General features: G+C 40.5%; 1 protein-coding gene across 1 annotated transcript in view; it reads right to left on the minus strand.

Annotated features, from left to right (window-relative positions):
• TRPM3 (transient receptor potential cation channel subfamily M member 3) overlaps nucleotides 1-22,943 on the minus strand; it is a 131,983-nt gene that overhangs the window by 62,948 nt on the left and 46,092 nt on the right. Inside the window, exon 8 of the mRNA XM_058168060.1 lies at nucleotides 12,155-12,278. Coding sequence (XP_058024043.1) covers nucleotides 12,155-12,278 — 124 coding nt within the window. The remainder of the gene's footprint in view (nucleotides 1-12,154; nucleotides 12,279-22,943) is intronic.

A 22,943-nucleotide genomic window follows, 5' to 3' on the forward strand; every position in this document is an offset into this window, starting at 1 on the left:
GCTATTAAAACAATATGTTAAATTTGCAGAGTCTGAATTCAGAGATATTGGGAGCAAACAAAATTGATTTATCAATACAGGAAGACAGATTCATAATACATAGAAAATATTAAAGAATTAATAGATCCAGAGTCATCTTGCTGTTCAGATTTGCTATATGAATTCTATATGGAACATGCAAAATATTTTGCACAATTCATAATAATTCCTTCTCTTTGTCAACTATTGAGGGTAATTAAAACACCAAAATTTCAGAAAGCCATTAATGGAGCAGTGATCAAACTTGTAGCAAAAATACCATTAGGATTTATATTGGTTAAAAGTACTGTAGTCTATGTTCCCATTATTCATCCATTTCAAAGTATGGATACGTTGTAATACAGATTTATTCAGTATAAGCATCTTCTAAAATCTGACTCTAAGGTGCATAGGAAAAAATTGCAGGTATAATTTCTTCTACCCATGCAGCACAAGTGAAATCCTATACAATGTTCCCTAACCAGAGGTGGATTTCAGCAGGTTCTGACCAGTTTTGGAGAACCAGTAGTGGAAATTTTGAGTAGTTCGGAGAACTGATAGTAAAAACTCTGACTGGCCCCGCCCCCATTTATTTTCTGCCTCCCAAGTCCCAGCTGATCGGGAGGAAATGGGATTTTGCAGTAACCTTCCCCTGCCATGCCCACCAAGCCACGCCCACCAAGCCATGCCACACCCACCAAACCACACCCACAGAACTGGTAGTAAAAATTTTTGAAACCACTGTCTCTAACCATACAGTAAATCACAATTTCCGCACTAAAGATGAGTCAGAGAACTCTGCAGTAGATAAAAATTATCTAATAAAGCAGAAACATGGGATATAGAGATTATATGCCACTATCAACTTTTGTTGTGAATAGTGACACTGATCTAGTATATTAAGCTTCTTAACATAAGATCAATGGGGTTCCCATAGCAACCAGCAAGTATATTTTCCTGTATGCAAACAACACAAAAGTAGCATTCAAGAGTCGCAAAAGGATGTGCTGAATAACGCAAACAAATGATCTCCAAAACTATGTTTTTTACAAATGCCAGTATTTGTGCTAGGGCCAATGACAATAGGATTTCATTTAAGCAACAATTGTGTATCAATCAACAAATACGCAGTGAACCCTTAAACAAGAAACATAATACAGAATCAAATTAATCAATAAGTAGCAAAAAGGGGAGGGGAGAACAAGAACACCAACATTCACTCGCCAATAATGATACACTCTGATGAGGCTTATAGATACCTGCAACTGGGGATAGAAAAGTCTATTCAAATAACTGCATTATGTATATCAGCGGGGCAGAACCTTTTCTGGGCTAACAGATGCATTTGGTTTTTGAATGAGATACCTGGGGGCTGCATTCTATAAAGTGAACGTTACAGATTAAGAATTGGGTGGGACTGGAATGGATACGAATTAACTTGGATATTTAAGTTAAATTGCTAAAATATAGTTACTGTTACTCTTCTGCGCATATTCAATGCAGCAATTATGAAATAGCTCTGAGGGCTGCAGCCACGGTTTGCGATGGAATGTGCACTTTCAGTAGAAATAAATGTGTTCTGTTCTTATATTAGGACTCCATTAGGACTACTTAAAGCATTTTTAAGTTTATATCTATTATTTTAAAACAATAAACTTGTACAGTTCTTACTTTACGTTTAGCATTATGTAAATGCTATGAAACAAGGCGTATTTCATTTGGGCTTTGGGCATAATTCAGAGCTGGGACTGCTTTAGTTGTGTCCTGGATAATCCAAGAAGGAAACTGAAAAAGAGAAGCATAGGCCTACTAGTTTGACCACAGTGTCTCCCTGAGAAGGTTGGGCACTGAGGACAGCTTCCAGAAGCTTCCAGAGGCTCCAGCAGTCAGATAGTAGGTGTGGAACTGAAGTCTGGCTTTTTTGCCAAAAAAGAAAATATACCCACTGAGATGACCTGTTTTATATAGCTTGAGCCTTTTGGGTATCAATTCCAATTCTGTCAACTACAAATAAGGAATTTTGGAGAACTAGATCCCCCCACTCTTTCTCCCCTCCCTCCCTCCATCTCTCTCTCTTAAAAAAAGGATACTAGTAATTATCTACTGATAACCCTAATATGCATACCTGGAAAGAAGTTCAAAAAGATAATAAAAGTATCCGTTTGTAAGTATTTTGAAGACAGTACAGGTAGTCCTCAACTTACAACAGTTCATTTAATTACAACAGTTCATTTAATGACCCTTTGAAGTTATGATGGCACTGAAAAAGGGACTTATGATCATTTTTCACTTATGACCATTGCAGTATCCCCATGGTCACATGATTTATACTTGGATGCTTGACAACTAACTCACATTTATGATGGTTGCAGTGTCCTGGGGTCATGTGATCACCTTTGTACCCTTCTGACATGCAAAGTCAGTGGGGAAACCCAATTCACTTAATCACCATGTTACTAATTTAACAACTGCAGTGATTCAGTTAACAAATGTGACAAGAAAAGTCGTAAAATGGGGCAAAACTTACTTAACAAATTTCTCACTTAGCAACATAAATTTTAGGCTCAATTTTTTTTTTTATTTGCATTTATATCCCGCCCTTCTCCGAAGACTCAGGGCGGCTTACACTATGTCAGGCAATAGTCTTCATCCAAAGTCAACTTATTGCCCCCCAACAATCTGGGTCCTCATTTTACCTACCTTATAAAGGATGGAAGGCTGAGTCAACCTTGGGCCTGGTGGGACTTGAACCTGCAATATTGCAGGCAGTTGCTGTTAATAACAGGCTGCATTAGCCTGTTGAGCCACCAGAGGCCCTTTTTGTGGTCGTAAGTCAAGGACTTATGTACTATGATTGCTAAGAGTCAACAATAGATTAAAAAAATTCTCAAAAATAGAACATGTAATACAAATCTTATCTCCTTCTTTGACAAGGTAACTACTTTAGTAGACAATAGGAACATTTTTGAAAGCTGTTAAGTATAGTTCAAATGGCACTGCAGACAGGTGAATCTAGAGATTCACCCAGAGATTTGGTGTTAATATTTCTATATTGAGTTGGAGAGCTTAATGAGAGGGGTCCTGCAGAAAGCTGTCTTGGGGCCAGTGTTATTCCACATTTTATTTGTATACATACATACATACATACATACATATATATATATACACTTTATAAAATTCTACAGATAACATAAAGACAGAAAAACACAATACATAAACACATCAGAATATAAACCTACAAATACAAAACTGTGTACTAATACTAATACTGTAGTGCTGTATTTATTAGTAGAGTTGACTTACAACCACAAATAAGCCCCAAATTTCTGTTGCTAAACAAGAGAGTTGTTAAATGAATTTTCCCCCGTTTTATGACCTTTCCTGCCATAGTTGTTAAGTAAATAACTGCAGTTGTTAAGTTAGTAATATGATTGTTAAGTTAATCTAGCTTCCCCACTGAGTCCCAGAAGATTGCAAAAGGTGATCACATGACGCTGGGACATTGTAACTGTCATAAATGCATGCCAGTTGTCAAGCGTCTTAATTTTGATCACAAAACCATGGGGATGCAGCAACAATGGTAAGTGTGAAAAATGGTCAGAAGTTACTTTTTAAAGTGCTGTTGTAACTTACAACAGTCACTAAACAAATGGTTGTAAGCAGTGGTGAAATCTTCCCCGGTTTGCCACTGGCTTGCTGCCTGCGCATGCGGGGTGCATGCCAAACGCATGCTGCATGCATGCATGCATAGTGTGTGACAAATGCACGTGCATGCATTGCATGCCAAACACACGCTGTGTGTGCATGCACAATGCACATCAAATGCACACTGCACGCACATGCATGCGCAGTAAGCCCCAAACACGTGTTGCATTTGGAAAAAGGAGGCTTGGGAAGGTAAGTAGAACAGCGGGGGGTGGGGGGAACAGCTGTGCCGTGCGATTTAGATTCACTAGAAAGAAGGATTTTAAATCACGCGGCACAGCAAATCGTCGGAAATACCAGTTCGGACTAACTGGTATCACTATCAGTTTGCCTGAACCGGTGTGAACCGGTAGGATTTCACCACTGGTTGTAAGTTGAAGACTACCTGTAATGCCTGCAAAAGGCAATTACATACCAATTAAAATGTTCCAAGTCTTTGCTCTTCTTCAGTGTTCTACCTTAGATGAAATCCCAAGACTGCTAACATTGTAGAACTCGTGTTGCTGCAATAGGCATGCTGCTTGGGTCCACGATTCATGGATGGCTTAGTAGAATAATTTGTTATAATGTCTGTCTTACTGGGCATAAAAGGAAAAAGCTAAGTTACATTCTAATGTCTTCTTGGAAGCACAAAGAATGATAATACATCCAGCAGTCTGGATTTTGCTGTAGTTTCATTTTTTTCACTTTGAAGGCAATCAAAACAAATATTTGGCCTAGTAGTACAATTGTTCATGTTTATTTAACTACTGCAGATGTAAATTATAAATGCAAAACTACTTTGCTTAACTATAAGAGATGTTACTAGGATAGCCTCTTCTGTTTGCAGCCTAAGTTACTCACACATGAAGTTTCTCAGACTAGAATGGTAATTCTATTCTGCTGTGTAGGCAGCAATAATGATTGAGTTGAATATGCCTGCCTGAATATTTTGATACAATTGTACCTTGGAAGACAGAACTAAATGAGAAGGAATGAGTCCTCACACCTACATACAGTCTCCTACGTTTTAGAAGAAAAATGTAATAAAAACCCATTAGCAGGCATGCAGAAGTTACAGAGTTGTTTCCCACTTACATAAGCACTAAGAAATATCATGCTAAAGTGATGAATCTGCTATACTGGGCCCAACAACTGCTGACTATAACCAACTGCTACTAACTACATGCCAGGGAAAAATAGCATAACTTTGAATGGTCACTGAATGAATGGTCGTTAAATGAGGACTACTGGTACTGTTTTAAGAAGATTATTTTTCTTTGTTTGTTATTTGCATTTTAATAGTTATTTTGTTGCACATTGCCCATAATTACTACAGCATTTGGAGGTCTTGTAAATCTAACAAAATAAATAAATAAATAAACTTACATAGTTTTCTGCTGTCTTTTTCAATACATAATTACCTTATATAGATGTTTTGCTCATCTCCTTTTACAGTTGCTGGAACTTTTGAGTGAAAAACATTTTCTCTAACACTGCGCAGAAATCCTTTCCCTTGTTATAAAATTATGATTTATATAGCACTCTATTATTAAGTGTAAGTGAAATTTTGAATTCACGCGCGACCAATATATTAAACATATTTTATGAATAATGAAAGGAGAAAACAGTTCTGGCACAGACTAAGGAAATCAATTACATATATGTAAATTCCACTTTATATGAAAAGATGCCTATTTTAAATAAACTCTTCTGAATTAGGTTTTCGTTTATCTTTTTTTGATATGTATTCAGCTTTCTCAAAATTTGATAAGGTGGGGATTATTTACACCATTAATTATACTAGGAAAACAGCCATTTCAATTCAAGCTAACCTCTAATTTGTCTACAGATGGAGTAAAGTATAATAAGAGAATTACTTTTTTCATTTAATTCTACAGGGGAAGAGGAAAATAGCATAACGGAATAATGTAGAATTTTGTTGTAATATAATTGAGCACGAAATGAAGTTGAAATTCTACACTGATTTCTTGGGCTGTCTTTATTAGTGTCTGTGAAAAAGAGACAAAGTTGAAAAGATACCTCCTTCCAGGATACTTTTCTATGCTTCCAAATGTGCACTATAGATAATTTTTGTTTAACAAATGCCTCATTTAGCAACTGTTTTCAGTTACAATAATAACGACAAAGTAATTTTCTGATCATTCCTCAAGTTTACAACCTTTTCAGGTCTGTAAAGGAAAAGAAAACTCAGGTAAAATCATAAGCACAGTTGTGGCTTCACTTAGTCACTGCTTCACTTAACCGCCAAGCTATTGGTACCAAATGTAACTAAACAAGGACTACTTATACATATATCTGAAACAGTGAAGGAGTTGTTGGAGTTGTGTGTCCTTTCAAATAAATAGTTTGGCCAGCTTTGTGTACAGGTCTTGGATTCAGTCCTTGGCACTAAGTGAATACCTTTCTCCAGGACTTTCAAAGAGCCAGTTTTGTGCAGTGGTTAAGGCACCAATCTAGAAACCAGGAATGTGTGAATTTAAGTTGCCCCTTAGGCACAAAGCCAGTTAGCTAATCCTGGGCCAGTCACACTCTTTCATCCCTAGGAAGCAGCGCTTCCAAAAAACCTTACCAAGAAAACAGCAGAGAGTTTTCCAGGCAGTTGATAGGCGTCAAAAACTGACTCGAAAGGAACACATACACACAAAAAAGGTTATCCAAAGTGACTAACACTCAAGTTCAACAAGTGTGAAGCAATTTTATAATATTCCCTCAATCCACAATTGCCTGGATGATATATAGGCAGTCCTTGGCTTACATTGGCAATTGAGCCCAAAATTTCTGTTGCTAAGGAAAACAGTTAAGTAATTTTTCCCTCCATTTTAACTCATTTTTTCTTGCCAATTGTTAAGTAAATCACTGAATTTGTTCAGTTAGTAATAAAGTTGTTAATTGAATCTGGCTTCTCCATTGACTTTGCTTGTCAGAAGCTTGCAAAAGGGATGACACGACCCTGGGACATTGCAACCATCATAAATACCAGCTAGTTGCCAAGGGTCTGAATTTTGATCATGTGGCCGTAGGAACGTAGTAACAGTTATAAGTGTGAAAAAAGGTCATGTCACTTTTTTCACTGCTGTTATAACTTCGAATGGTGACTAAATGAAAATTTATAATTCGAAGACCACCTATGTGCTTTAATATTTATGTTCATCTCTGGTTCATCCCTTTTCTTCTCAACTCCTTCCATGAGGATGGCGATAAGGATGCATTTGTAAGCATCTTCTTTTTTTTCCAATTAATAATGATCCATAGAATCAAAAACAATATTTTATCTTTCTTCATGTATAGTTAGATAAAGGTTGTGCTAACTGGTTTTTATTGGTGAGGGCCTTGGATGAAATAGATTAGAGTAACTAGCCCTTTCACCTAGGCGTCACACTTTTCCATAATGCTGATGAAATATCAGCATATTGATGACCTTGGGCAGAACTGGGACAGGAGCGGAGCAACAGTCCTGATTCTCCTTTCTCTCTCAGTGACTTTCAACTTCATTGATCATTGTATCCTTCAGGACTTGCTTCAGAGTGGGAAACATGATGCTTGTGGTGGTTCTCCCTTCGGTGGAGGAGGGGAGAGATCAAGCCCAAAGTCTCTCACATGTAGGGTGATACGGGACTCAATACTCTTATCATAGGGTTTCTCTCTCTACTCTGCTTTTGTTCAAACAGTTCTTAGAAATATGTTTTCCTCCCAAGCTTGGACTTAGTGAGTAGTGGGGCATCTTATTGGATTGGGCATGTTTGATTGCATATTTTACATATACATGAAGCCACTGGTTAAGGTCATCCATTCAGTATGCTGATAATTAGTGGTGGGTTTCAAATTTTTTTTGAAGTAGAAAGAGCACAGCGTGATAAAGAAAAACATGAGTCAAAGGGAGATTCACACTTTTGTGTTTCAGAAGAAAAGCTACGAAAAGAACTAGAGGCCAATTGCTGATAAATAGCTTTTTTTAAATATATCAACAAGTTCAGAAAGTAACCAAGCCCACTTTGGTTAAGTGTAAAATAAGACCTTGTTCCTTATTCTACCGGTTCTGTAGATTTGGCTTGGTGGGCATGGCATGGCTTGGTGGGCATAGCTTAGTGGGTGTGGCATGGGAAGGATACTGTAAAATCTCCATTCCCTCTCCAATCCAGGGGAAGGTTATTGCAAAATCCCCATTTCCTCCCGATCAGCTGGGATTCAGGAGGCAAAGAATAGATGGGGGCAGGGCCAGTCAGAATTTTTAGTACTGGTTCTTCAAACTACTCAAAATTTCTACTACCAGTTCTCCAGAACTGGTCAGAACCTGCTGAAACCCACCTCTGCTGATAATGCCCGGTCTTGACCCTATGTTAAGGAATGCTGTCATTGTCTTATCTCAGTGTCACGAAGCTGGGAGAATTTGGATAGAGAGAAGACTGGTTGTCTGTGGCCTTTTGGATCGCTGGATGTCTTGGGATTGGTGACTAATCGGATGGTTTACCTGGACCAACAGCTTCTGTTCAAAGAATAGGTGACAGTTATGACCATGAAAACTTTTCAACCAGGTGGCATATAGTCCCTTTGTGCTTTGGTCACCTTGTGCCTGGATTACAATCATGATGCATGGTTAAAAATAGTTAAAAATGGTTAAAAATATTTTAACACTGATATTTAAAATATCTGGAAGGTTAAAGCATTATCATATTTCCAACCGAAGAAAAGAAACAAGCAAAGTAGTTTCATAACATTGAAGCAGAAATACCCTTCACCCTGAAGCACACATTCACTTTCCTATATCAAGGACTGCCATTTAATTTATGCATGACATTCCACTTGTCAAAGAATTAGTTATTCACCATCTTCAAAAATGTACTTGTCATATGATAAGATCTGATCTATTGATCCGATGGAAACATCTAAACAAGATAAGCTTTCTTGATAGAGTCATTGTGAAGGACAGGAAGAAAGAGCACAGCGTGATAAAGAAAAACATGAGTCAAAGGGAGATTCACACTTTTGTGTTTCAGAAGAAAATGAAGCTACGAAAAGAACTAGAGGCCAATTGCTGATAAATAGCTTTTTTTAAATATATCAACAAGTTCAGAAAGTAACCAAGCCCACTTTTGTTAAGTGTAAAATAAGACCTTGTTCCTTTGCTGAACTTTTTGTATTTTGAATGACAGAGTGCCAGGTTTGAAAACCTGATAATTGTTTGATTCATAAAATCATGGAATGAAGTGATGTTATAATATGTATAAAGAGCTTGTTCATTTGGCCCACCCCAGGAGACCAACAGACCCTACTGGGTTCCAGAGGGAACTTGGAACCTGAGGACTTGGCTGCAAGTTGGAATAGGCATGTGACTGAAGTCATGGACTGGATTCTCTTATACAGCCTTTTTCTGTGCACTGATCCTGGCATCCCCTCTTGGTTTTCCTGTGAATACTGGGAGATGAAATGCCAGAAGAAACTCCTAGAGTGCTGCTGGAGAAAGACAAAGACGAATCTGACTGAACAAAAGTAACAGCCCATAAGGATAGTGAAAACTTGTTATTTCTCCACTCTTATTGTGCCTGCCAATAGCCACCCAACAGCCCTGTTTAGGGTGCCTCACTCCCAATTGAGGAAGGAGCCTGGCCCATAGGATCACCTGCAGGTCATGGTGAGAAATATTCAGTCTCTCTGGCAGACAAAATCACTCAGATTCGCTCAGAGTTGGATTGTGACTGGGCAAGGCACAGTCTTGTTATATTATCTGAACTTTTTGATTCTGTTATGCCCCACTGATGAGCTAAAAATGTAAGATCTCAGTATAAGGAAGTAGGATCAAACCTAAACTATAAACAGCTGAATATATCATTATAACCACCTTGAAAGATCATGAGTGAATTTAATGGTGGTAGCAACCAAGTATATTATTATTAATAAGCACAATACTCCATCACAATGCTAAATCATAATGGTTTAATATTATGCTACCTATCCATAAGACAGGGATTATGGAAAGGATTAAATTGTTCTATCTGCCTGTTGATTTTTCTATTGAAATTTTCCATCCCTGCTACATCCAATTTGGATTAGAGCCAGTTTGCTTACTGGTTAAGGCAGGGTTCTCCAACCTTGGCAGCTTTAAGGCTTGTGGACTTCAACTTCCAGAATCCCTCAGCCAGCAAAGCTGGCTGAGGGATTCTGGAAGTTGAAGTCCACAAGCCTTAAAGCTGCCAAGGATGGAGACCCCTGGGTTAAGACACCAGGGTAGAAACCAGGAGCCTGTTAGTTCTAGACCACTTTAGGCATGAAAACTGGGTGACTTTGGGCCAGTCACTCCAACCCACCTCACAGGGTTGTTGTGAGGAAAATAGAAAGAAAGAATATTAGGTGCATTTTAAATTAGGTTATTTATAAAAACAATAAAGGTGGGATGTAAATAAATAAATAATTAAAATCACTCCATGTCTGCTATTAATTATAATAAAGCCCTCAACCAATTCCAAAGTTCAGCATCATATCTTGTTTGTTTGTAGGTTTTGAATTTTTTGAGATGAAAAAAGGAAGCCAATTCAGATTCACAATTAACATTGTGATGGGCCAAATTTGTCTTTAATTTAACATTTTCTTTATATGTTCCCACTAATTGTGACATACAGATGAAAAAACAGCTGGAATTTATTAACACAATTTCTTTTTAAAATGGGACTTTGTAACAATACTTTGGAAATCAAAATTGGAACTTCTTTCCTAGCAAAGAGAGTACATGTATCTCATACATACCAAATACAGGTGCAATGTTTTTGTTTCCCTTTATCTGGAGTCTAATAAATTGGGGATTTTTTGTACTTCCTTAATATAGCGACATACCCTTGGGATTCAACAGTCCTCTTAGTTTCTGAACATGAATTTTTATGCATCTGCCACCTAAATTTATATAACCATAAACAATTTAACAGAATGGTGCTCCTTAATCAACAGACGCCAACTGCACTGCAAAATAGCTGTAATACAAAATGTAAATGTAAGGTAAAAATAGAGGACTAACTGAAATGCAAATCCAGACTTATGTAATTGCTTATACATGAATGACTAGAGAGTGACTGGTGAGCATTTTATCTTTAGGGTTTTCAAATTCAAACAGATGCTTAATATCATTATCAACATTAATTAAGTTTTCATATTCACAAGCGGCTTTAATCAAACAAATAATACCGTTTGTTGTAAGACCAAAGTGGGTAGCCACAGCCAACAGCCAGTCAATTGTGCTTTTTAGAGGCCTCCCAAGAGACTTGGTTGAGATCAAGGAATGCACAGATCTCTTGCTTTTTTCAGTCCCCCTCAGTTAAAAGTTCATGTTTGTGGCTCAAGTACATAAATTCCCTTTGGCTTCCCTCAGCCATAATTGAACACTACTTACCGTATTTTTCGGAGTATAAGACGCTTCCCCCCAAAAGCGGGTAGAAATGTCTGTGCATCTTATACAGCAAATGTTGCCAAAGCCACACCCACCCGCCAATCCCCATCTTTCGGCCATTTTCGGCCTCCAAGCGTTGTGTTTTCGGCCTCCACATGTTCCATTTTAGACCTGTTCCAGGTTGCAGGGATTGCCACAGCACATTGCCACTGATTGCCGCCTCCACGCGTTGTGTTTTCAATCTCTGTGTGTCGTGTATTTGACCTATGCACGCCCCATTTTTGGCCTCCATACGTCATGTTTTCAGGCGGTTTCAGGTGGTGGTGATTGGCGGCGGACAAAAACGCGACATGAGGCCAAAAACGCGATGTGCAGAGGCCAAAAACGCGACACGCGGAGGTGGTGATCAGTGGCAATGTGTGGTGGTGAATCCTGGCAGCCTGGAATGGGTCTAAAACGGAGCATGCAGAGGCTGAAAACGCAATGTATGAAGGCCATAAACGTGACCTGTGGAGGCAACATGCTGAGACGGCGATGGGCTGTGGTGATCTCTGCAGCCTGGAACAGCTGATTGGCGGTATTCTGGGAGGCCGATCCAACTGCCAATCATGCTCATGCTGAATCAGGCTGCGATAACATGCTGAAGCTGACCAGGCTGTTTGTTGCAAGGACACTAGCCAGATGAGTACCAAAGGATGTTGGTAGGCAGAGGCAGAATTTTTTTTCTTGTTTTTCTCCCCAAAAACTAATGTACATCTTATACTCCAGAGCATCTTATACTCTGAAAAATATGGTAATTTAGTGTTATTTAGTAGTAACATTAAGTATGGGTAAGGTGAACAAGGATTGCACAGGACCAAGATATACAAACCCACTTTTCAAATACTGATTCTAAATTGCAATTTTGAGACAATTTAAGTTTGACTTATATAAGCCATGTGTTGTGCAATTGAGACCTGAAATTATGTTCGAAATGACCCTGGAAAGCCAAGTTTCAAACATTTTTCACATAGGAGACCAATATAAACATTATGCTACTAAATACATTTGCATTACCAGTTCCTTCTTTTTCATGCATTCCATAAGGATTATGAAGAGATGCTGAGCCTGTGTCCGAGTGTAGGTGAAGGTTTTCTGGATAGTAACAAGTAATTGGTCTCTTAGAGATTCATTGATAAGCCTGAAATTTAAAAAGGACAGCATCTAAACATTCACCAATAAGTAAAACTGAGTTTAAAATTATGAATTAGAAACTCTAAGTGTAATATCAAAAGCATTGAATTTAATTCTCTTGTCCAACATTTATTCCGCAGTGCTTGTTCCTTTGCATAATTTGTTTTGCTTCTGCTAATGATTGGTAGTGGGGGGGCATGAAGAACTGAATGCTAGAAATCTGACCTCTGAGATTTGATCAAAGCATTGCCTGCATGATTTCATAAGCATAAAGGCTAAAAAAGCACTTTCCGTTTCTTGTTTTAAAGTGAAAAATAAATTGTATATTTAGACCCATTTTGACTTTTCCCCCATTTCACACTTGAAGAATGGCACGTATGCTGTTCTGCCTGGGAGGTAAGAATGTACTCTGTTGTGTTTCATATGATTACAGTCATTCTGTAAAACAAAAGGCAGGAAAACCAGATAAAAAAATGCTTGAAAAATGACCTGCTGTTTTTACAGACTTGGTTTCAATTTCTAGATCATGAGATGAAACAAAACAAAACAAAACAAAACCCCCTGGAATTAACTGCAGTACAACTGGGTCTGGCAGGCTATCTCAGAAGCAAAAGGATTTTTCAGATTTCTCTCTCTGTGGTCAGAAAGACATCTCTGACCTTAGATGGAGGGTATCTAATATCAGAACCACCTCCAGGCTCAGCTGCAACTTCCAGGACACGCTCAGCTTAGTTTGGAACTCTGACAGTGAAGGATGGAGAAAAAGAGCAGATAATTGGCTTAATGTATGCACACAGAACTTCGTATATCACAGGGGTGAGCAAGTATGGCAAGTTTGCAACCTATGGACTTCAACTCCCAGAATTCCTAAGCCAGAACAACTGTAATTAAAACAGTACCAAGCAACAATATAAATAATCAGTAAATTCAGGGACCACTCTTTATCTCACATGATTAGGCCCGTTTAAACGGGGTGCTGAGCATTTCATTTGGAGTAGAAGATGTGATTGTTATGTGGGAAGCCTTTTCCAATCGATTGCATTTTCTTTTATGTATACTGAGAGCATATGCATCAAGACAAATTCCTTGTGTGTCCAATCGCACTTGGCCAATAAAAAATTCTATTCTGTTCTGTTCTGTTCTGTTCTGTGGAATAAGTAATCCCCTGAGATGTGCTAGACCTCTGTGCTTCTGGCATCCATGAAGATACTTAACATCATACTTTCTAGAAACATTTGACATCTAGCAATAAATAATAGGTGACTTTTTGTTTTTAAATTAATTTCATGTTGATTTTAGTGAAGTGAATGGATTTTGATTGTTTTTAGTCTATTATCCTTTTATATACTATCCTTGTTATGTATTAACAGTTGTGCCTTTAAATATTTGGGCGGGAAATCAGCACGTTGCTGATTGGACGAAGCCTCCAGTAGAACTGTATAAAAGGAGAGGTTTTTCCCCCAGCCTGTCGCTGGGTTCACCCTATATTAAAGAGCTGTTGTCACTACCCTGGTCCCCAGCCTCGTTACTTCCCGAACTTAACATTGGCGACGAAGGTGGGATTTCGAGGCTAAGGAGAACCAGAACCGAGCTGAAGCACGCTAGTCCCGAACCCAGCAAACTCAGGGCAGAAACGCGGAAATGGCAAACACGCCACCCGCACCGTACAACCCGGGCAAGGAGAAATGGGGAACATATATGACCCGTTTCGAAAGCTTTCTAGAAGCCAACGAACTACAGGGGATCCCCGATAACCGCAAACGGGCTTATTTCCTAAGCCATTGCGGGCCGGAGGTAATCGAGATTGCGGAAGCCCTGGCAGAGCCAACGCCGATACAATCGGTATCGTGGCCGACTCTGCAGACTTTACTGAAGAACCATTTCGCACCGACGCCGTCCAAATACGTGCAACGGTTTGAATTCGGAGAACGTAGACAGATGGAGGCGAGTCCATCGGTGACTACATGGCGCTTTAAGAAGAGGGTCCAAGGACTGCGGATACCGAGACTTAGACGAAGTGCTACTCGAGCAACTCATCCGAGGGGTCAAGGACATCCGCCTACGGCGACGACTGCTAGCCAGGAGCAACCTGACACTAGCCACCGCTCTGGACGAGGCCAGAGCACACGAAATGTCTACTAAAGCAGCAGAGACTCTGCAAAAGCCTCTTCAATCCAAGGCGGCGCAAAGCCAACGCCAGTACACCAGGAGGAGATTCAGTCCGAATCCGAAGGTGAGGCGAGGATGAGGAAGGGGTCTGCCGGACCGAGAAACGCGACACTGAGGACCGTGGCGAGTGCGGAAGCTGCGGAGGACAGCATCAGCGCCAACGCTGCAGGTTTAAAGACGCAACATGCGGCGGTGTGGGAAGAAAGGACACTTAGCTCAGGTTTGCAGAGCGGCCCAACCTTCCGCCGAAAATTCAAATCGGCCAATCAAAGCGGAACCGGAAAGGCGGCCCGCGATTGGTTCAAACAAGAAAGCGCGAAGTCTAACCAAACGACTGTCATTATAGGCCGCGCCTCAACCAAAGTGGAAAAGAAGATTTTCACAAAGCCCAAGATCGAGGGAGTTCGGTGCAGGCTTGAAGTGGACACGGGATCAGCGATCACCATCATGTCCTGGGACACCCTGGCGAAGTCGCTGCCGTCCGTCGCGAAGCGCCATCTGCAAGCACAGCGGCTACGGGTGCCACGACTACCAGGGAATCGCATCCCTGTTCGAGGACCACCTCCGTCCGAGTCGAGTCGGCCCTCACAAAAGACCCTGCCCATCACGATCGTCGAAGGAACTCTGCCCAGTCTGTTGGGACTAGACTGGTTTCGTGCCCTGGGCATGGGAGTGACTGGCATCTACAGAAGTGACTGCAATTTGAAAGACATTCTCTTTAACGAGTTCGAAGATGTCTTCAAGGACTGCCTGGGCAAGTACAAGGGGACCCCTATTTCCTTCAACTTAGACCCCCAGGTAGCCCCCATTAGGCTTAAGGCGAGGAGAGTCCCTTTTGCCCTAAAACCAAAATTGATAAGGAGCTGGACAAGCTCATAAATCAGGGATTTTGGTCCCAGCCGACCACGCAAAGTGGGAGACGCCAATCGTTACCCCCATCAAATCGGACGGGTCAATTAGAATTTGCGCTGACTACAAGGCGACGCTTAACAAAGCCTTACAGAAAAGCGCGTCCCCGGTTCCCGTAGTGCAACATTTATTGCACTCCTTGGGGCAAGGGCAAGTCTTTGCAAAGTTAGACTTGGCCCAAGCCTACCAACAACTGCCAGTAGACGCCCGCACAGCCGAAGCCCAAACGATTGTGACGCACAGGGGGGCATTCAAGTGCACCCGATTGCAATTTGGGGTTAGTGTGGCACCAGGGCTGTTCCAAAACCTGATGGAACGACTACTGCAAGGGCTCCCAGGGTAGTTCCTACTGATGATGTCCTAATTTCAGGGAAAACATGGAGGAATTGGGGGAGCGGTTAAGAAAGGTCTTGAGCATTTTCCGGACAGCCGGATTAAAAGTCAAGACAAATAAATGTCAGATAGGGGTCGAATCGGTCGATTTCTTGGGCTACCGGATAGACAAGAAAGGAATTCACCCTACTGAGAGCAAGGTTAAGGCAATTAGGAAGGCTCCAGCGCCCAAAAACAAAGCAGAGCTGCAGGCATTCCTGGGATTGGTTAATTTTACGCGGTCTTTTAAAGAACAAAGCAACTGCTATGGAACCGCTGCATAGGCTCTTAGGAAAAATACTGTTTGGTCTTGGGGAAAGTCAGAAAATAGGGCTTTTGAAGCAGTAAAGAACCTGCTCTCAAGTGATAGCCTGCTCATCCAATATCACGACTCACTACCCCTAGTGCTGGTTTGCGATCGTCCCCTTATGGGGTGGGGGCTGTACTCAGCCATAGACTTCAAACGGCACAGAAGCCCCTATAGCGTTCTACTCTAGAACGATGTCCTCCCCAGAGAGGAACTACAGCCAATTAGACAAAGAAGCATTAGCCATTGTATCAGGGGTCAAAAATTCCATGAGTATGTCTTTGGGCGGAATTTTGAAATCGTGACTGACCACAGACCGTTATTGGGATTACTGGCTGGCGACCGCCAACGCCTGTGGCACTTTCGCCACGCTTGACTCGATGGACTATATTTTAGCCGCTTACTCATACAAGCTGCAGCATCGACCGGGAAAGAAGTGGGGCATGCAGGCGCTTTGAGCCGATGCCCACTGCCAGGGCGATCAAGACCCCACTCCGGGACACCCATCCTCCTTATTGACTCGTTGGACTCTGGCCCAGTCACATCAAAGGAAGTGGCTCGGGCATCATACCGGGACATTGTGTTAAGGACTGTACTCGGTTGGGTACAGAGAGGTGGCCGCTGCGCCGGGCGAACGGTTCAAAGAATTTGTTAAGAAACGTGATGAGCTCTCGGCTCAAGGGGTGCCTGTTATGGGGTGATCGTGTAATAATTCCTGTTAAGTTAAGGGCAAGGTATTGGACCTCCTCCACGAGGGTCACCCAGGCATCGTAAGGATGAAGGGGTTAGCTAGAAGCTATGTATGGTGGCCACTCATGGACGCAGAGATTGCTGAGAGGGTAGGGAAATGCCAAGCTTGCCAAGAGTCCAGACCGCTACCCCAACAGCCCCAGTCAGAGAATGGGAAAAGCCCCAAGGGCCTTGGTCAAGAATCCACATTGACTTTGCTGGCCCCTTTCACGGCCAAACGTTCCTAGTGGTGGTGGACGCATTTTCCAAATGGTTAGAGATCATACTTATGAAGTCCACCACAGCCGAAGCAGTAATCGCAACCCTGCGCCACCTATTCGCAACTCACGGGTTGCGGACACTCTGGTGTCCGACAATGAGCCCCAATTCACGGCAGCCCAGTTTGAAGAGTACCTGGCAGAGGAAGGCATCCGACATGCCCTCTCTGCACCTTTCCACCCTGCGCCGAATGGTTTTGCAGAGCGTTCCGTCCGAGCGCTAAGGAGGCATTGTCCAGGCCCAAGCCAGGTGACTGGCAAACAAAAATAGACTTTTTCCTAGCCGTCCAGCACAGAACCCCAAGCACAGCCACTGGAAAAAGCCCAGCCGAATTGCTAATGGGACGGAAACTCCGGTGCCCACTTGACGCTTGAACCCCCATTACACACCCGAGGGTTACAAGGGGGAGCTAGAAAAAACAAGGGAAATGAGCATAGGCGACCGGGTGTGGGCCCGAAACTATGGGGACGGCCCTAGTTGGCTCGCAGGACAAGTAACAAAAGTAACAGGGCCAAAATCGTATGTGGTAGAGCTACCAGACAACCGAATGTGGCGGCGCCACATAGAACAGTTAAGGAGACGAATAACTAACCAAACCAACCAACAGAGACAGGTAATGACCAATACCACTTTGAATCCACAGCTGACAATGACCCGGGGGAGGCGCAAGACTTAGCTGAGGTCCCAGAGTTCCAGCGACGCCATCAGGTCCCGAGGGAAACAGCAAGGAAAATTTCCAAAATTAATCCAAGGCGGGATGGCCAAGAAAAAGAGTCGGCCAATAATCCAGAGCCCGATGGCCCAGAGAAAGAGCTGGGAGGAGAAAACAGCCCCTCCGACCAGCTCAAAACACCACCCAGAACTGAACCGCGCAGGTCAGAAAGAACTAGGAGACGCCCAGGTTATTTGCGTGACTACGTCGAAAAATAACATGTAAATAAATATGTAAATAAGACCAAGTGTTTTCTGGGAGGAGGAGTGTTATGTATTAACAGTTGTGCCTTTAAATATTTGAGCGGAAATCAGCACGTTGCTGATTGGACGAAGCCTCCAGTAGAACTGTATAAAAGGAGAGGTTTTTCCCCCAGCCTGTCGCTGGGTTCACCCTATATTAAAGAGCTGTTGTCACTACCCTGGTCCCCAGCCTCGTTACTTCCCGAACTTAACAATCCTGAATCCTCTCAGTGGAGTGAGGTAAATCTTCAAGTTGTTTCCCACAGAAGAAAAAAAGATTTAGAAGAAGAGCAAAGAATCAAGAAGCCCAGCCAGAAATAAACAAGCAGAAAAGAGGAAGACAAAGTACAGACTTGAACAAAGAAGAAGCAGGAAAGTGGAAACTAAAGCCATTTATAGATAATGGTTAAAATAGAGAATAGTTTTATTATTAAAATTCAGCTCTACAATAATTGAACACATATATCATTTACAGTCTCTTTTTCTTTTATTTGTAAATTTTTTTGTTTTAAAATAAAAAGGGTCTCCCATGTTGCAGCGACTAAGGGGAGATACAAAACCCCAATAAATTGTCCAAATTTTTAATGGTTTGTGTCTATTGAGTCTGGGTCAATCTGGTTATTGGGAGGAAAGAAAGACAGGAAGGAAGGAAGGGAGGGAGGGAGGGAAGAAGGAAGGAAGGAAGGAAGGAGGGAAGAGCTCCTATGACTCTGTCCCATTAGGTAAAGCAGGAGTGTGCCTGTCTATTAAGGACTGCCACCTGTCTATTAAGGTCTATTAAGGACTGCCACAGAGCAGAGAAGGGAGCCTTTTCTGTCATGGCATCCAATATCAGGACATTTGATTGGTCCCAGCTCTGTTCCCTTGTCTTTCAGAGAGGATGATACTACCATGTTTCCCCGAAAATAAGACCCTGTCTTATTTTTTTTTTATTTTTTTACATTTATATCCCGCCCTTCTCCGAAGACTCAGGGCGGCTTACAGTGTATAAGGCAATAGTCTCATTCTATTTGTATATTTACAAAGTCAACTTATTGCCCCCCCAACAATCTGGGTCCTCATTTTACCTACCTTATAAAGGATGGAAGGCTGAGTCAACCTTGGGCCGGGCTTGAACCTGCAGTAATTGCAGGCTAGTGTGTTCTAATAACAGGCTCCTTACAACCTGAGCTATTCCGGCCCTTATATTATATTTTTTGAATATAAAATATATTTTATATTTATATATATTTATATATATATTTATATATATTTATATATATTTATATTCGGTCTTATATTTTTTGAACCCCGAAATAAGTGCTTGGCCTTATTTTCAGGGAGGTCTTATTATTTTGGGGCGTGTGGAGTGCGACGGGGATCCCTGTCTCGCTCACTCTAACCAAAGAAAATGGCGGGGACCATTTGGTGGCATAATTCATTTCAATGCATGTGTTTAAATATTTTTGGGGAGGGCTTATTTTTGGGGAAACACGGTATGAGACCATGACAAAATAGCACTGAGACAAAAATTGAGGGCGGGGGACAACCTATGTATTTCTATTTGAGACAGAGCCATGGCTATCAAGAAGGCCATGAAATCCTGGGCTGACTGTGCTGTGTGGAAGAGCATTCCCCACAAAGTCTTTCATGGGTCTGACTCTTTAGGAAGGCCTTAAAATGGCTCTTCCAGCAGGCACTGAGCCAAGGTGACTGGTAAGCCTGCTTGATTATTACCCGATTTAAGCCTTTGTCTTGCTCTGGTATTGTTTTGTTGCTTTATTATTTCAATTATTTTGTTGATTACTATAAGTTTTTACCAGGGTGAAATCTAATTTTTTTTCCTACCGGTTCTGTGGGCGTGGCTTAATTGGTGGGTGTGGCTTGGTGGTCAGATTACTGGGTGGGCATGGCCAATAACAATAAATAATAAAAATAATAAATAAGGTATACAAAACAATAAGAGGTACCAAAAACCAACTTTCACACTTTACACAAACACAATACAACACAACTGACTCACACACAATGTAAAAGCAGCTGCACTTCACCCAAAATGGCCCCTACAATAAGCAGGAACCTCACACTTTCACACTTTACACACACACAACACAACTGACACAGACACAGACACACACACACAATGCCACATACAGCTTTGTGAGATTTTGTGTGTTTGTGTAGTTAGAGTGAAACACTACAGAAACACACCAAATCTCAGAAAGCTGCACAAATATTTTATTTTATTATTTTTATTTATTTTTTTAGATCAGGGGGTATCCAACCTTAGTAACTTAGTTTGTGGACTTCAACTCCCAGAGTTCGTCATTCAGCAAAGCAGGAAGTCAAAGCAAACTGTAATCAGTAGCTGAAGAAAAGCATGCCGTTGCCAGCGAAAGGAGCAGTAATTATAGGTAAGTGAGGAGGGGGAATTGGCTGGGCATGGGTGGGGGCTCTTGTAAGTGGGGGCTGTTAAAAAGTGAGTTTAAAAACTTCTAAGGATCAGGAAACTCCTCTGGGATTGCGAGAGGAGGCTTTTAAAACCTCTTTTTTTCCCCCCCTTCGGCTGAAGAGGGTTTTTTTAAAAAAACTTTTAAAGGGTTTTGATGATCTCTGCTCAGCCCCACGATCATCAGAGGGTTTTTTTTACTTTTAAAGTCATGTTTTCGGCTGAAGAAAAACTTTTAAAAGTAAAAAAAAAAACCTCTGCTGATGGTGCGGCTCAGCAGAGGCAGGGGGCGGGGCCAGGGATTTTTGCTACTGGTCCTCCGAACCAGCAGCCGCCATCGCTACCGGATCGCGCGAGCTGGTCCAAACTGGGAGCATTTCACCCCTGGTTTTTACCCCTCTTTGTATCCTGTCTTGCTTACTTGACAACTAGGTGTCATGCAAACAGCCTGGAAAAAAGAAATGGAAACATTTTGAAGAAGCCCCACCTTAATGAATTCACCAATAAAGATTTGCTGGACAATTCCAATTTTGATTGCAGGTATTAGTTATTCATATATTGGCATAATTCATCAATTTTAGATATTTCTTAATTACATTAGCTAAATGCAGTCACTTTTTAAATTCAAAGTTACCCCCAGTATTTTTTCAAAATAAACACTGTATTTTTCAGGAGCTATAAAATTTAGAGGCTCTTAAGCAATATCATAATATATTTTATTATATTCAAAACTGTAATGAACATTTTAATAATGCTATGAAAAAATATTTGATTAAGTCTAGCTGAGAAGCTGAGAATTTAAAGCATTTATCTCCCCTTTTGAAAAGTTTATTGTGAAAAGAATATCGAAACCCCATCATTTATGTTTCCTAGCAAATAGTACAGAAAAAAGGTATAAAAAATATATAACTGAAAGGCTTTCAATGAAGCATCTACTTGTATCTCTTTCTTATCTATAGGTGACACACAATATGACAAACATATTTTATAATCTTGATTGTCTGTCTTACATTGTTTCCATCTTACAATATTCTACTTGAAATCTAATGTCAAAAAATATAGAAATAAAAAATTCTGTGATTACATGACATAGTTCTTTAACAGGGTATGATAATAGAAGTTTTAATTTTAATTTTTTTCCTAATTATTCACTGGCATAATGCCAAATTAGGGATCTCTTTCATATTTATCAGACCTACCAGCAACTGCTCATTTGAATTTTTAGAAATCTTGGATTATTATTTATTGATCTGTTGATTTTCAATTTCTCAAGATGATCTAGAATTTTGACTCTTGTCATCTCAGTTCCTAAAATTCCCTTAATGAAAATATATTCTGCATATTTGCCATACATCTTCTGGAATGAACACAGATGAAAGAATTTATTAAACTTCTTTGCAATCCCTTATTCTAATTTAGAATTCTTTTAATCCTCTTATAATATCTCAAGGAAATTATCTTCAGAGTTTATTGCCCCTGACGTATTAAATTATTTTAAACATTTTTAGTCTTAATTATAAATGATATATTTTTAAGACAACCTTTTTTTTTGTTTATAATATAAAAACTGTTTCTTTTTGTTCTTATTTGGGCTATCTTTCCAATGAATGATATCAACCTTTTTTCTGTTCTTTGATAGTGTTGATTAATTATTCTCATGACCTCTTGAGCTCAAGATTCATAGAGTTGAATGGGATCATTTAAACAATCAACCAGGACAGTAATCCAAATTAAAGTACTTCTGCCATCCAGTCTGTAATTAAAAACATTCAGTAACTGGCCACAATAATGATCGATTCAACTATACTGTTGTGGTTAAATGGTTTTAGACCGTTTTTGTAACGTTAAGCAAAACTGCCCTTATTGTAATTTAAGATTATTATACTGTGTCTTGCATTTTAGGATAATATTAGAGTTTCTGTTACTTATCCTGGACTTGATATATATGCTAGTTAAGCTTTTCTACTGAAAAGTACTTAACTCTACTGGCTTCCTCTTTAAAGTTATTTTGCATTAATCCTTTCATTAGAATTTCTTTTTAAATAAATTCCTTTTTGAAATAAAATGTGGCTATGCTGGGTTCCTTTGATACGTTCCCACTTCTATGTAATAAGTCAGTGGCACAGTAATCTCTAATTTCAACCACTTCAACAGCCAATACATATTGTTCTAGATCAGGGATGGGCAACTATGGCAACTTTACGACCTGTGGACTTCAACTCCCAGAATTTCTGAGCCAGTTCTACTCCATCAGTCTTAACTACATTTCCTCTCTTTATTACCATCAGGTTGCACTTCTCCAATCTGGAGGATTCCAATGTCCTCTCTGTAGATCCATGTCAGGTTGATTAGCAAGTCAATGTTTTGTTCACTCTTAGCATACAGCATGATATAGAGGAGATGGCTGATGGTAACTCCACTCTTGAATTTGTATCTGTATCCCAGTCCTTGTAATTATCTCTCTGAGGAGGTTCAAGCCTATAAAGAACAGCCGCAGGGACAATGCATCAACTTAGGATATGCCA

This window comes from Ahaetulla prasina, chromosome 2, assembly GCF_028640845.1.
Source record: "Ahaetulla prasina isolate Xishuangbanna chromosome 2, ASM2864084v1, whole genome shotgun sequence".
NCBI classification, from domain to species: Eukaryota; Metazoa; Chordata; class Lepidosauria; order Squamata; family Colubridae; genus Ahaetulla; species Ahaetulla prasina.